The 16,419-nt window shown below is 35.6% G+C and overlaps 1 protein-coding gene across 1 annotated transcript; it reads left to right on the top strand.

The window, feature by feature from the left end:
* The first annotated feature begins 7,115 nt into the window (after positions 1–7,115).
* On the top strand, positions 7,116–16,419 carry LOC132641908 (uncharacterized protein At2g24330-like). Its single transcript, XM_060359025.1, has 6 exons — positions 7,116–7,394; positions 9,136–9,411; positions 11,645–11,789; positions 14,933–15,042; positions 15,303–15,720; positions 15,859–16,419. The coding sequence occupies exons 2-6, from the start codon at positions 9,139–9,141 to the stop codon at positions 16,161–16,163; spliced, it is 1,251 nt and encodes a 416-aa protein (XP_060215008.1). The 5' UTR covers positions 7,116–7,394; positions 9,136–9,138; the 3' UTR covers positions 16,164–16,419.

Below are 16,419 nucleotides of genomic sequence, written 5' to 3' on the forward strand. Positions count from 1 at the left end.
ATGTCATGAGCACGAGTAGCTAATTCGTCAAAGGACTTTGGCTTAATTCCTTGCAAGATGTAGTGAAGCCCCCAGTGCATTCCTTGGATACACATCTATATCGTAGAAGCTTCGCTGAACCTATCTTTGCAGTCTAGACTTGCATTTCTCAATCGATTGATAAAATCGATAACTAGTTCAACCTTCATCTGGCGAGTGCTTGTAAGTTCCACCATGCTCACGATATGCCTTGTGCTATAAAAGCGATTGAGGACCTCCTGCTCTAGTTGGTCCCAATTATCAATACAATTAGGCTCAAGATCAGTATACCAGTCAAAGGTGTTCCCTTTGAGGAAGCAGACAAACTGCTTGACAAGATAGTCTCTATAAGTCCCGGCATTATTACATGTTTCACCAAAATGTGTAGCATGTTGCTTCGGATTTCCTTTGCCCTCAAACTGCTGAAATTGGGAGGTTGGTAACCGGCAGACATCTTATAAAGCTATCAATTCTTGTAGTTTACGGCATTGCGCAAGCGAAAGAAGATTCGGCAGCAATGTCATACTTATCCTTGATAGTCCCTGAACTCCTTGAGTCGGTCAAGTGGAATTATCCTTTCAAAAGAAACTGGAATTTCTTTGGTTGGCGGTGCTTGTTTTGTGCGAGGTTCAGTCTCTTGTACTTCTGGACACTTTCCAGGTGCATGGTTGGATTCTTCTTCCATTAAGCCATCCATCTTATCCATCAACTTTTCAATCCGAACGTATTTATTTTGCATATGCTTGGCCAAGCCGTCGATCACCTTTGTCAAGTTTACTAGTGTCTCCTCCATAGATGAAGCGTTAGTTACCATCACTTGCATGATTGTTGGGGATGTTGGAGAATAGCACGGGTTGTCGCATAAGTTGATCTTTGATTGGCTTACTTTATGTGGTGTGAGTAGAGAGGATTCGTCACTTGAAGTATCATCATCTTCCTTCATGGCAAAGTTCTTGGATCCAGAGAGATCAAGTAGAGCTAGATTCTTCTTAATCTTTTCAGTAATGTTGCTTCCTTCCTCTGATGAATTAATAGAGGATCTTGCTCCTTTTCGGGATGAAGATCCGAAAATAGGAGTTGATGCAGACGACAATTGGAATGCTTGTTGTCCCAGCATACTTGCTTTGCTCCTCGTAACAGGTCCAATGCAACCGAAGGTAATGTCGAGGATGCTTTCCACGTCAGCAGAGAATTAGGAGTCAGCAACCTTGGAGGAAATTGATTTGGAGTTGATATTCTTTGAAGTCATTTGATGTTGTTAAACTTTGATAATCGAAAATTTAAGATGAGAGGTAGAGATTGTCCCACTGTACACACCAGAATTTGTAGACAATAAAATTCGAATATAGAAAATAAACTACAATCAAAAAATAAAAAAAAAAGTGATTTAATTTATCAAGATTGTGAGTACAAATCTATTCATCCCTTGATTCTCCTCTCCTATTTTTTTCTCCGTAATTCGGGGACCGTTAGTAGCGTATTTCTCGAACGTAGGATGATTTGAATTTGGATATGTGTGAACTTTCTTGGGATGTATTTGAGCTCCTTGAAAGGATCTTCTTAAACTATTTGGTTGTCAAGAAATATCCAGCCACATATTGACCTTTTTTTTTTAATACCCATGAATTTATGGGATGTTTGAGATCTGTCTTAATCTCTTTTCAAGGGAATACGTGTCTCTATTTCTAGAAGTGAGCTACGGTTTAGGGTAGAGTAGCCTCCAAGAAATCCCAACAAATCTTAGAATTTGAAGATGGATTGGACTCGTCTTGTAGAGTCCTACAAAATGTTGATGCCTACAATACTCCATTAACAACCATTGTTGTAGCTTGAGCTTTAAGCTTGAAAAAATTGGTGTTCAAAAGAGTGATTCATTTCAAGTTGGTTTTATTGGATTTTGTTGGGGATCTTTCGATGAGTTTAAATCTTAAATTTTTAGAGAGTTTTGTGAAGATTTAAGGTGGTTTTAGATTAAATTTCAGATTTGAGCTTGAGGATATCCATTGAAGCTTGAGCTTCAAACTTGAAAAATGAATTTTATAAAAGAGTGTTTTATTTCAAGCGGGTGTTATTTGATTTTGTTAGGGATCTTTTGAAGAGTTTAAATCTCAAATTTAAGGGAGTTCAGAGAAGATTTAAGGTGGTTTGGCATAAAATTCCAGATTTGAGTTTGAGGTAAAAGATGAACATTTCAGATTTGAGCTTGAGATTGAAGATGAACATTTCATATTAATAACTTTTATTATAGACGAGACAACGTTTTTGCATAGACCATTGAACTATTACTAGCAGAAGGCATTCATTAAAAGCAAAAATAAAAAAAGGTACGTAATGTTTATGCATAAACCAACAACTGAAATACATTCACTGCTGATTATGCCTTCATGAATGTCTTGTACCGCTTAATCTGCCTCATGTCCTTACCATAAAGAGACCATTACCCATCAAATCCTATCAATACCTTTTGGCCTTCTCAAGAATTGGGATTGATAGGAATTAAAACTAGTTAATGAGGTGCTTTGGGATAGGAGAATGGGATCCTCAAAAGAGCTATGTCATCACACTTGCATGCTATGCCTTACAGAAACCAATTACATATTATTAGAAAGTATAAACTAACACTTGCTTTTGCAGCCAAAAAATATTTTTTTTGTAAGAAGGGAACTAATTTTAAATTATAAAACTTAGTAATTAACAATATGTTATCACCATGAAATTAGTGAAACAACACTATAATAATCTAAAAATATGATAATTAATGAGTAATGTTAATAATGTGCTGAAGAAAAAGTTGTGATGATCATAGATATATGTAACAACTTGGAATTTGTGACATAATTATATGCCAACATTTAGGGGCGTATCTACTGAGGGAGGGAGTGCCACGTCACCTGCACACCTCGATCGAAATCCTGTATATATATGTGTATAAATGGAAACGCGTATAAATATGTAAACTAGCACTCGGTATATCAAAATGTTGTCTAGTGCCACTGGCGCATGCCTGAATGTTTTGCCGTCAATGCATGAGGTTGAATCCGACCTTTTTTTAGCTGCTCCTTTTTTCTACATTTAATTTAAGAATGACTCGATATTGGATCTTTTTTTCTTTTCTTACTTTTCCTTATTTCTTCTTTTCTTTTTCTATTTTGTTTCTTTTTTTCTTTCTTTTTCTTTATTTGCTGCTAATTCTTTTTTCCTTATGAGTTCTCCCTTATGAGTTATTATTGACTTATTAAATTTTATTAACTCTTGCTTCTGTTTTATAGTTCATACTTTTTCTGTCCAATTTATATGACATTTTAAGTTTTGATTGTGTGTTTGAATATAAATATTTTAAAAATTTTGAAATAAAATTTACATATTTGATAATTACGTAAAATGTACTACAAGTCACAATAATTAATAATTTTTAAATATTTAAAGACATATGAAAAATTTACAGTCAAAGAACGACTCGTTCGACTCTCCGAATCACATCATCATTTATAATTATGAGTTCTAGTTTTAGTTGTCTATCCTTGCATCAGATCATAGCTCCAGAATATCAAAATTCATCGAGGACAATTATAATTAACAATATATTCCTGTTGATATAGTAATACTATTGAAGTTATGTGATTTTTTAAAAAAAAATTATTTTAATTATTAAATTGTTGTGCTTTATGGATTTGTTTATCTAAATCAAAAAGATAAATAACCGAAACCGAAGCTAAAATAAAATCAAGTCGAAGCCCAAAATAATAAGGCAGCTTGTTTGTCTGTATAAACCGAAAAGAACCGAAGTTCAAAAATAGATCAAGTCATTCTCCAAAATAGTATGGTACCCTAAACCTCAAAATCCTGGATCAGCCTCTGCCAATATTACATGTTTTTCTTAGCCATGTTGCAAATGGCTACTATACTACATATGATCTCTACTGAAATTAATGACATAACTACATGTGATAAATGTGAAATGTTCTTGTCTTTATTGTAATAGGTGAAATTATTATGCGACCAACTTGTAATGTTGAGAATAATAGCGAACGACTTGTATTATTTTATTGATATTAGTGTTTATATCAATAATGATGTTATTATTTTGTTAAATATTTATTTAAATGCCAACATATAAGTTTCAAGAATTTATTCATCAATTTTTAAAGATAATTTTGTCTAAACCGTAGGTTGCTTACAAAAATCGTAGTCACTTCTAATAAGCTGATAAAATGTTATTACTAGACTAGAAACCAAAACGGAGCTTCAAGTTTAGTTTTCAACGACGATTACACACATAAAAGATGATGGAATGAGAGAATTTGGGAGTAAAAGAATTATTTTTGGGGAAAGAAGAACAAGGAAGAAGAAAGAGAAAGAGATAAGGGTTTTTTTTAAAAAAGTTTAAAACTTAACTCTTAAGTTTTTAAAAATACAAAAATGCTCCCATGTGTTTTCTCATCCTAAGTCCTAACAAGTAATTTTTGGGGCAAAAATGATTGATAAAAGAATTAGGGGCCCTGCCACTAACATAAAAAGTTTTGAGGCCCTCTCACCTCATACTTCCAAGTCTCTCACCAAAAAAAAAAAAAAGTGTGGAAAAGGTCAAAAAGTTCTTATAGTATTAAGATGGTTGACAAATATACTAAAACTAAAAGACCATGCATGGATAAGTTTGAAGTCTTTAAAATAGCCGCATGTCATTTTCTAAGTTTGCGATGTGCATTTCTTACAAACGACATTAAGTAGGCTTTTGGCCATGAAAATCAAATATTTCACTTTATTTGAAATTTTGGAGTTGAAGATGAAGTTGTGTTTGGTTATAGTTTTTTGCAAAGAATATTTAGTTGTTTGAATGTATTGAAAGTGAAAAAAGTGAAAACAAGGTTTTAGTTGTTTTCCAAATTTGAAATACAACTTGAAGTTGCATTTAAAGTTTTCATGGCCAAACGTGATTTTCAAATAAAGCGAAATAATTTTTCAGAAAAAAGTGAAAAATTCTCATGGCCAAACGGGCCCTAAAACTCAGTCGTGTCTTAAAAACCCAACCCGCTTTGACTAGTCGTGATCTCATCCTCATCAGGACTGCTAATTGCTTGCATAATAAACTCTTTTGCCAGATTTTACTACCATATGTAACCAGACTTATTCTGAAAAATCTAGCCTTTTCCGCCTTATTTTCCTAACTAGTCCTACATATAAACCTAAGTCCAATCTTCGCAAAAAGTAAAAACAGAGTTGCATATGTTCAATAGCAGTTTAATAAGAAAATGATAGAAATGGTCCTTCATGTATGGGGGTGAGTTATTTTGGTCCTTGATAATACTACTTGGTCAATATAGTCCTTGATATCATGTACGTATATACATATGATATACATGATAATTATTTAAAAAAGAAATAGAATAATTCAAAGCATGCGTAAATCATCATTGATACAGAATATCATGCTCTTACACGAGGAACAAATTGACACTAAACAAAGAAAATCAACGATTTGACATGGCGAATTTCTCATACTTTCTTTTTATTTTATACATATGAAATCATGACAATTGATACTCAACATGACTAGCTCTGAGCATAACTGGAAGAAGAAGCATGCATGTTTTGAGATTCAAACTCTTTCTTTTTCCTAATAATGTCATCATCTACATGCAAATCTTCCTCCATTGATACCACCACGCTCTCCGGTCGACCAGTGGGGCCTTTAGCAATGTTTTCCTTAACCCTCATATTCTCATCGATGTGCTTAACTTCTGTTTCTTCAACCAATACTCTCTTGTTCTTCTTCTTCTTTAAATAGCAACCTAATGCAAGCAAAGCCATGCATAACAAAATGAAACCGAATGCTGGGAACACAATGATTATCATATAATATGTGAAGTTTTGCAAAGTGGAAGCCATTAATGAAATGTCTTGTAATTGATATATGATGAGAATTTCAATGGAGTTCTTGCAGTTGAAGGTGTTGGGATGAGGAGGACAGAGATTATAGCTAGTTATTTATAGGTTTGGATTAATTACAATGAGTCTTTATGTAGATTCCGATTTTTCCTTGGATGTGTGGAATGCATATTGCTTCCAAGATACCAAAGACTTGACTCACATTTGAAGGGTTGCGGAGACTTAATGGTGTTATATTGATTGCAGTGGAAAACACTACTACTTTGCTATGACTATCCAAAATATATAACCTTGAACATGATGGGAATACTTTTGGTAAAACGTTTTGTGGAGAACTATGTTTGCTAATTGATGGTCACCCCATTACATGACAGCTATTCTTTACTATATATAACTTGCAGTGTCCACAAAAATATTAGATTAATCATAAACTCTCCTTTGAACCATTCATTGTTGATGCATTATTTTACTAGGAATCCATGTCCAGCGGAAAGTTCCTTATAAGTGGGCAGGAGAATGGGAAATGGGGAGGATATTATAACGTGAGTATTCGAACTTCACCAATAAAGCGAAAATTCAGGTAGCAAACCAACTGACCTACTATTTTTCTAATCGCAATAATATATCACTCAACTATTACATTAACTCGCAAAAATAAAAGCAGCATAAAAGTCACTCTTCGACAATGGAAGAATGAGTTGGCATTACTTTTAATTGGTTTATATCCTATGCCATATAGGATAAAAACCATTTGAATTAAGTTAACCCATCATCAAGGTTATGATGGGGAGGCAAATATCTTTTTATTTTTAATCAAAAGTTTTAGGTTAGAGTCTCGAGTATAAATCACTTTTGATAGAGGATTTTAACCCCAAAGTAGGACTCTTGGGAACAAATTTAGATTATTTGAACAAAATACTAAAACCAAGAAATTATACCAATAACTTTGAAAATGATGATCTTAACCTTTTGACCTCTGCTTGTCTTATAGGCAGATCTTAAAATCAAAACTTGTTGATAATTTGATCAAATTATGACAATTTAAGAAATTAACAATATATACGGTTACACCTCTGTCTAATAGCCATCCTCTATAATAATCAAATTTTCTTTAAAACTAATTTTCATATCACTCAATACTCAGAAGACAAAAGATTTATTTTATTATATAAAGAAACATAAATAAAAGGGCATCTACTTGAGCCTCCCGTTAGGTGTTAAAGGACAAAAGCTGAACATTTTTCGAATGACTATAGTAACAAGACTTAATTCACTCAATTTCCAATACTACAGGAGCTAATTTTACCCTTTTCCTCGTGGCTAAGCCTAAGAATGTCAATAGGTTAATAATATTGATGGTCAGTTGGCACCCACAACGTAACTCATATCATCTATGCAACACATTTTCACCTCTTTCTAAATTCAGCATTATTATTCACACAGTCCACTTGTACAATTGATCTGCTTCGACGATCGACTCTGGAAACCAGGTAATACCCAATTTGATCACTGCGTTTCACTGATACTCTATATATTTGATTTAATTTGTGGTTGGATCGTTCGTTATTATTTATTTATTTATTTTGTTTTGCTGATCAAGTTTGATATTCGGGTGTGCTAGTTGATCTCTCAAAGTTGCTGTAGTGGACTAATGAAATATGCCTAATGTCTGATTATGACTTGTGATTTTCATTTAAAGTTCTTTTTCCGGTTAAATGATCTTATCAGATAGACCCTTAAGATTAATATGGTTCCAAGTAAGATGTTTTATATGGCATTAAGTAATGTTATTGGGATTATGCATCTGTTGGATTGAAGAACTCTGCTGTATGTTTTTTTAGAATGAATTTTTCTTTTTTTGAGAACGAAACTCTAGCACCTGCGGGTGTGGCCTAGTAGTCAATGAAGTGTGTTGAGCAGGTCTCAGGTTCTAATACCTGTAGAGACAAAATACTAGGTGATTTCTTCCCATCTGTTCTAGTCTTGGTGGACAGAGTTGCCTGGTACTTGTTACCGGTAAGAGGTAACAGGTATCCGTGAATTAGTCGAGGTGCGCGCAAACTGGCCCGGACAACACGGTTATTGAAACAAAATGATAGAAGCATTCTCAAATGACTCTATTGTGGGGAGGAGAGGAGGTATGAAGGCAAATGATAGAACCATTCTTAATAATATCTTTAAATGGAAAAGCTCACCAAACGGTGTGCATAGTCAAATAGGAATTAGACAGAATCTGACTTTTGTAACTTTGTTGGTACTGTCTAGGGGCAGATACACGTTCTTTATTCGAAAATTTTCAATATATATGTATAGTCTGCAAACATATCAATACATAGAATCTGATGACACTAAGAAGGCGCTATTGCCTATTAGTATAACGGCGAAGTTGAGTTTTCACTCAATAGGGGTCTTACATTCAAACCTCCTATGCGCATTCTATGGGCTTCTGTTTTTCTTATAGCAAATGAGTCTTAAAACAATACACCGTCTTACTCCTATTAGTATAACGGTGAAGCTGAGTTTTCACTCAATAGAGGTCTTACATTCAAACCTCCTATGCGCATTCTATAGGCTTCTGTTTTTCTTATAGCAAATGAATCTTAAAACAATACACCGTCTTAAGGCTCATTTGGTAAAAGAAAATAAAAAGATCTTAGAGTTGCACATTAATAGGTCTGAACATGCAACATCACTTTGGCAACACATGAACCTGACTGCTTGGACCAAGACGGATTCGTTGTTAGCTAGTGTTATCGTTTCTCAGTTGAATATTTAATAGAGATATTAAAACTACTAGATTAGTAGCTTTAGAGAGAAAATTGGGAACCATAATTAGAAAAAGACATTCTTTAGTCGTCTCTGACGGTTGTAATGCTTGCAAAGATTTTGTAGGGTGAAAGAAGTAAATTCAGCTTTCTTTGCTTTCTTTTTCTTTCTTTTTGGAATCTCGTCAAGAAATTTATATTAATGTATGTGAATTGACCTTTATTAATAAAGGTTTGTTCATTTGTTCACTTCCTTAAATGTTGACGCCTTTTCTGAAAAATTATGTGGACGCCACTTTGTATAATATAAATTTTTTGTGTACTAAAAAGTCATTATATCATTAAATCGAATGCTCCTGTGGCCTATCATTTCCCACTCATTGTATCTCTCCTCCCTCGTACTGAAAACATAAAACATTTATGTGAAAAACGACTCATGGTGGTGTTCTTCATTTTTAACTTGTAGGATATGGCAACAGAGTCTGAGAAAGATCTCGGTGATACTGCTGGCACTGAGCCTGTCACATCTACAAATAATGAAGCAAAGACAAAAAAGAAAAAGAAAAAGGGCCTACTGTCAAGAATGTGGAATAGTCTATTTAGTTCACACAAAGATGACTTTGAGAAGAGATTGCAACATATTTCCAAGGAGGAGGCTGCTGTTATTGCCAGAACAGTAAGACGATCTCAAAGGTGGAGAAGGATTTCCAGGAATCTCATTATACTTTCTGTACTCTTCGAGGTAATGCTACCATTTTTGTTTTCTACTGTTCTAGTAGGTCCTGAATAACAGAACAAGAGCCTGAAACTCTTTATCCTGAAAATTCTCTACCTTTCAAAGACTTTGAATTGCATCTTTTCTTATTACCTATCTTTCCGTTAATGATCACTCGACATTTGACATATTCAGTTTGTCGTTTACAGAGAAAAATTATTTCCTATATATTCAGGTTTTGTTGCCACAAAATGTAACATTTGGCATGATTATCCAATTAAATGTGCTAGGTATTTCCCTTTAATATCTTTTACTCTCTTTTCCCAATTTAAGAGCTCCCATTTTTTTTATTGAGGGGTCCGCTTTACCGATTTTTGGTGTGATCGAATATGGATTTATTCGTCTTTCAGAATACTATTTAGCAACTTAGAAATCACATGAGAAGTTGTTAACTTCTCTTTATCAAGACTCTTGGACGAAAAACGTTAGCCGTTTTGAGACAGGGGAAGTGATAAAATAGTTCTATATAAAGATATAATCTATGATTTGATGTAATAGCTCTTCTAGATTTAGTAGAGGGAATGAGATTTTATGGCTGATTTGACACTTCTCTTGTGGCTGAAATAATGGAGAAAAATTGTCCTTTGTGGGCCAAGATTAGCAGAAAGGTCGGTAGCCAATTTGAGATTGTTCTGATTTGCAAAAAGTGACTTAGAACATAACTCTTTTATTCTAAGGATGGAAGCTGATTTTATGTTAAGTGGTGGGTAAGGTGAAGGGACTCTTAGATGGCAGGATGTGATGAAATGAAGTATGTTTAAGTACACCAAGCAAGTGGAAAAGAATGAAGGAGGACGACCAATCTCCCACCTAATATCTCCTTGAATGAACCTCTAGGGTGAGGTGGGATTACATTGGGTATGCTGTTGTTGTTGTAACCCCTAGGGTGAGGATGGCAGAGCATCGAAAGCAACTGCATCCTTTTGTTTACCAAACCATAGAAACCATCTGATATTTCTCAACTACTGTTATAGATACTTATGGAGGCAAATCTGAGCAGCTCACTTTCCTACACTTCAACAATGATGGTTAGATATTAAGGGAACTGTGCATGAGTCATAACTTGACTTCTAATACTGCATGAATTAAGATGAAGTATAGGAACATGAATGTTCAAATTAGAGGGCCATAACCTAGAATTTGCGGAAACTAAGTAGAAGATACCAAAGTATTGCAAATGACGTGAACTCTATAACCTAAAAGAAATAACTTAAATCTGATTTGTAACTGACAAAAGTTAAGTAACACCTAAAAATGAATTAAGATTGTTCAGGAAATGGTGAAAAATCAGACAAAAGATTCTTCCTCATTCTCTGTAGCATAAAGACTAACTGGCGCTATCATGATATCTCTACCTTACTAGCAAGCATCTTGGCCACACACCTTTTCATTCATATCTGCCTACCTTTGGGGTTTTGTGGAGGCTGTAAGATTTATTTCATAGGAAATATCACCTCAGTCTTTAGGGTAAATTTCTAAAGGATGTTCTTGAGAGTTGTGCATGTCTTGTGAAGTTTTATCAAATTATTTGCAGCAATATGAAAAACTTTGAGATATTCCAAGAAGTGTATGAGGGAAGTATGTCCAGAGGTCTATGACCTTGTTCGGTTGTCAGGCACATCCTTCTTTTCAACTCTTAAGCTATGGGATACCATCGAAGTAAAATTTTTTGCCTCCAATGTAGACAACTACTCAACAACACATAAATTTTTTTGCCTCCAATGTAGACAACTACTCAACAACACATTCATGAATGGAGAGCAAAATTACTTGAATTTCACCACCTATATATCTCATTATATGTACTCTTCGAGTTGATGCCCTCTCCAAAGCAGAGGTTATGAGCTACGAGGCGCAAACTGTAGTTCCTTGTTTCATACAGTAGCACTTTAGTGCACACATTTAAGCAGAACCTAGGTACCTAGCTTGTTATAGACTCAGGCGCGGGTACGTCATCATTTTGGAGAGTTCGAGCAATGTAGCTGTTAACCATGCCTAAGTCTATAACAATACTTAAGTATGTAAGGTACATTGGAATTGCACATATCACATATTAAGACACATATTTTTCATGTTAGCGATCAATGTGTTAATGTTATATGTATGTGAATCTGCTCGAGTTTCATATTCCTTCACCGTATGCGATAGTACATACTACATATCTACTTATGTGTGTAGTATTGAGGTTATTTCAATTCAGGTTATTGCAGTGGCTTATGCTATCATGACAACAAGATCGCTCGAGCTAAACTGGAAAATGAGAGCGTTGCGAGTTTTGCCAATGTTTCTATTGCCTGGCTTATCCTTCGTTACATATTCAGCGCTTGGAAGCTTCACGAGGATGAGTAAGTAGTTCATGGTTCTCTGCTACCAAAGTTCTCAAACATTCATCATACCCAAATTCTATTTTCATTTTTCTTTTTCAGTGCGACTAACCTTCATGACGTTAGAAGATATAATTTATTCTCTTCTTAGTTCTTTCTAGCACTGATAGTGAACCAGGGTTGGATTTTAGTGGGAAAAATTAGTAGATAACTGAGAGATAATGCAACTATTGTGTGCGCAGGAACGATCCCTAAAGCAAAGACTTCTTCTGTTTCTTGTTTAAAGTTGGAACCTATGGTTCAGAACTCATTTTTCAGTCTCTGTTATTCTTTTTCAAGCAGTCTTTAGCATTTTTGGGTGCTTTAACCTAGGGAAGAGCATCTTTTTGTTATTTATGCCAGTATGTGTTCATGTAATAAATATAAAGCTAGGTATATTGAATGCTTAGCGCTTACATGTCAATTGATTCACTAAGTGGAGTGACAAAGAGGGCTGGTGAGTTTTAGAAATAATGTTGAGTTGTAAAGTTAACTGCCTAGGCAGAAATATTCGTGTTCAGTCTTAGGTGGGTTGAACTTCTAGCTTCATTAGATAGACTTTTAGTATGTTTTCAGATAGTTGGCTAATACACGTTTTTGTTTTTTGCGCTCTTTTGAATTGACAATGTTGCTCAGTTTGTTTAATGATTGAGATTACTAGGGTGTCACCTTTTGAACACACACACTCCCTCCTTCTCTCTCTCTCTCTCTCTCTCTCTCTCTCTCTCTCTGAGCTGGTGCTTGTACCAGAATATGATGAAATATGTTTATCAAGCTATGTATTTTATTAAATTATCAAGAAACCCTTGTTTGGTTTCACCTGCTGAAGGTGTTTGATTAATATTGTTGGGAATGGACTATTTGTAGTAGAGAATATACATTGATAAATAAGCATACTAAGAAATAATGAGTATATAGAAACAATACTTTTACCCTGTTAAACGCATTGAAATTTCCAAAGCTGGCATTTCCTAAAATTTCTAAGCTCATGTTGTATCTTAAAAATAAAATAAATAGTATATCATGATTTTACATTTGAGATTCTGGAGGTCGAGAACTTATGAAGTTATATGTTAAAGTATGTCTCAGTTCACAATATTTCTAGATTCACTGAGCTTGAGTAAAGAATATTATGCAGAAGATTCCTATAATAGAGTATAAATATGGAAAACTTGGAGTTGTGTGCTGTAACAAGTTCGAATCTGGTGTATTTTTTTATTTTTTTTAATAAGTAATTTTGGATCTGATGTATTTGGTTCCAAGGGAATATCCTGGTCGAGAGGATCCTTAATAATTTTACGGAAAAGGGTCAAAGATACCCCTCTACTATGCGAAAAGGATCATTTATACACTCTGATCAACACAACCCCTACCGTTACAGAACTGGTGCAAAAAGATGCCCCCGCTGTTAGGGCTCTCCGCCATGGCAACACCATCCATGTGGCCTGCCTTTTCGCTCAGGTGGATGCCATGTGACATGTCATTCCGCTCCAGCTCCATTTTAACCCCTTCCCTACTTTTTCCACCACCACCTCCATCTTCACCCAATCCTATAAGTTCCTACGACTTGGAAACGCTAAAGTCACCGCAGCTCTCATAAAACAAGCCCTTGGTACTCTTTATCCTTTTTATTTTCTTCTATTGAATGAGCCAGACTTTTTATAAGTGCCCAACAGAAGACCAAATCAAGAACTTATTTTATAGAGTAGTATAAAACAACAATATAAAGATTATTTCTCTCTGTGTTATTAATCACACCCAAGAACTCCTCTAAATCTTATCCTGGCTTGCATAAATCAAACGCTTGACGCCCTTTGTCCTTTTTACTTTCTTCTATTTAAATGATCAATATCAGTGCCTAATAACAAACCAAATAAAGAACAATTCCTATGCAGATTATAAAACAACATAAAGCTTATGTCTGTGTGTCATTAATCACACCAACAAGCTACAACTAAAATTCTTGACCTCTCAAATAAGTAATTAAAGAATAGCACTATGTAAATTCAGATAATTTGAGATGAACATAATGTTTTACATTGATTAGAAGGAACAGGAGGGAAGGAAGAAGTGGGGGCAGTTATTGTGGTGGTTGGGTGAAGGGGGAGGTGGTGTTAGAGGAAGAAGTAGGGGGAACAGGTAAAATAGGGTTGGGACGATGAGGTGGCATGCCACGTGGCATCCCCCTCAGCAAAATGTCAGGCCACATGGGATGTGTTGACCATGGTGGAGGGCCTAATGGAGGAGAGGTACTTTTGCACCAGTTCTATAATGTCAGGGGTTGTGGTTGACGAATAGTATAACAGAGGGTATAGATGATCCTTTTTGCTATTAGAGGGTATAGTTGGCCCTTTTCGGTAAATTTAGATGGATCTTCATGTTCACCTTCTCCTTTGGAGCACAGACATCATGCTCTCCTCTTATTCTAGTTTGTATAATATTTGGTGAGCTGACTTTGTCACTTTGTGTATCTCATGGCCATTTTTTGCTGTGTATTAATTATGTCATGTTTTGATAGTACAAGGGGCGGGAACCCTCTGAAAAGCTTAACTTTACCTATCCAAAACAATGGCCTATGAAAAGGTGTTTGATTGGATATTTATTTGATAAAATGGACTTACATGGCTAAGTGTGGTGGGAAGACTGAAAAAGCTTGATGCTACTTGTTTGGCAGTGGTGGTTCAGAGGGTATGAGAAGATAGAAAAGAGACCATGGACTTTTAAGTGAAAGTTAGTGACGATAGAAGATGATAAGTCTAGCTTGCATTTTTTTCTCATGAAAATTAGAAGTGAAAAGGTTGTAAAACATCAGGACAAAACCCTGCTTATTAGAATAATGTTCCAATAGCATATAACAACTCCTCACATTGAGCCTTTCTCTCTTGAGGACGTGTAGATCTAATTGTTAAGAGTAACTTTGTTTTGGCAATCAGATGAATATGTAAAGATCCAGAGCAGTGAAGGTCAAAGGTCTTCAACCTAGTACTTATGATCACCTCAAACGTTATTTATTGAAAACATGGTTCCTGACGTTGCTGAATATTCATCTGTTGATGGTTTCGCCTTAGAATGAACAATCTTTTCTTAGATTTTCAATTTTAAATCCTTCACTTGTGGCCTTGCAGATGAACGTAGGGATCAGAAGAATTTGGAAAGGCTTCGAACTGAAAGGCAAGCCAAGATTGATGAACTCAAAGAGAAGACGAATTACTATATAACGCAGCAGCTCATTCAGGTGATAGCAATATGCGAGTTTTAGGGCTTCTGCTGAGCTCTTAACAGATAATTTGTCATTCAGTTGCATTAGGCAGCTCATTCAGCTGATAGCAATACACAAGTTTTTGGGCTTATGATAAGTTAACCACGCAGGTGCATCAGGGAAGACATCCTTACAACTATTTTTCGTTCTTTAATCTTTCGCACTTTTATAAAGCACCTTTATGTCAGATGTTGGGATGAGGTGTATGGTGTTTCATTGTTCAATCCTTTATGCAGATGTATGACACTGACCCAGCATCTAAGGCAGCTGCGGCCACTGTGCTTGCATCCAAGCTCGGTGCAGATACTGGCTTGAAAGTTTCTCTGGGTGATGAGTCTTTGCTTAATGCCCCTGCCGGAAAGAGCAATGATGTAGAAATTGCGCAGTCTGCTGGACTGAGAAATAGGAAGCAAGCCAGATCTGGTAGCGCAGAGAGTGCTCTATTGGATCATCCCAAAGGAGAAATGCTTCGTGATGTACAGCTTGAAGGTTCTAGTATGAACCAACATCAGCAAATGATTGTCGAGCATTTCAATCCTACAGGTTCGAGCGCACAAGACGGGGGATGGCTTGCACGAATTGCAGCATTGCTTGTGGGAGAGGATCCAACCCAATCTTATGCTCTTATCTGTGGCAATTGCCATATGCACAATGGTAAGAATCGAGGATATGATCATTAGCCCATAATTAGCAGCATGGGATTCACATAATAAATAGTGAATAACTAATCATCACTATGAGAAAAACTGGAGAAAAAAAATGAACTTATTAAACTTCTTCCGTTGTTTTCAGGACTTGCAAGGAAAGAAGAATTCCCCTATATAACCTACTATTGCCCTCACTGCAATGCCCTGAATAGGCCTAAGCAACTTGATGATAGCGCCTCTGTATCTAGTACACTGAACATGGCATCCACAGCCATTGTGGCTGATGCAGAATTGTTCAAACAGGACAGTGGATCAATGGTGGAGAGAGTCTCCGCAAGTAGCAGCCCTGTAGCTGCTTCCCCGGCAACATCAGAAGGTGACAATACAGTAGTTGCTGCCACAGCAACAACAGAAGGTGACAATATAGTCTCCAGTACTTCCAGCAGTTAATAGGTAACACCTTGAATGGATTTGTGCAGCCAAAAATGTATTGAAGTGTGGTTATTTTCTTCTTACATTGGTTATCTGTAACTATGTATCTCTTGTAAACACCTACTAGAAAAAACAAAAACTCAGAGATAGCAGCTTCCCCAGCTGCCTTTCCTCCCACCTGCCTAATATGCATTGTTTTGTAATCAAGATATTGCACATTTTTAGGCTATTACTAGAAATTTTGTCTGGTTGCAGGATCCTGCAGTTTCTTTTA

Source organism: Lycium barbarum, chromosome 1 (genome assembly GCF_019175385.1).
Source record: "Lycium barbarum isolate Lr01 chromosome 1, ASM1917538v2, whole genome shotgun sequence".
NCBI classification, from domain to species: domain Eukaryota; kingdom Viridiplantae; phylum Streptophyta; class Magnoliopsida; order Solanales; family Solanaceae; genus Lycium; species Lycium barbarum.

Excerpts from the sequence above, each read along its gene's own strand:
- LOC132641908 (XM_060359025.1), top strand. The coding sequence starts at position 9,139 with ATGGCAACAGAGTCTGAGAAAGATCTCGGTGATACTGCTGGCACTGAG. Across the intron at positions 9,412-11,644 it reads TACTTTCTGTACTCTTCGAG|GTTATTGCAGTGGCTTATGC; the intron begins GTAATGCTACCA and ends ATTTCAATTCAG. Across the intron at positions 15,721-15,858 it reads CAATTGCCATATGCACAATG|GACTTGCAAGGAAAGAAGAA; the intron begins GTAAGAATCGAG and ends CGTTGTTTTCAG.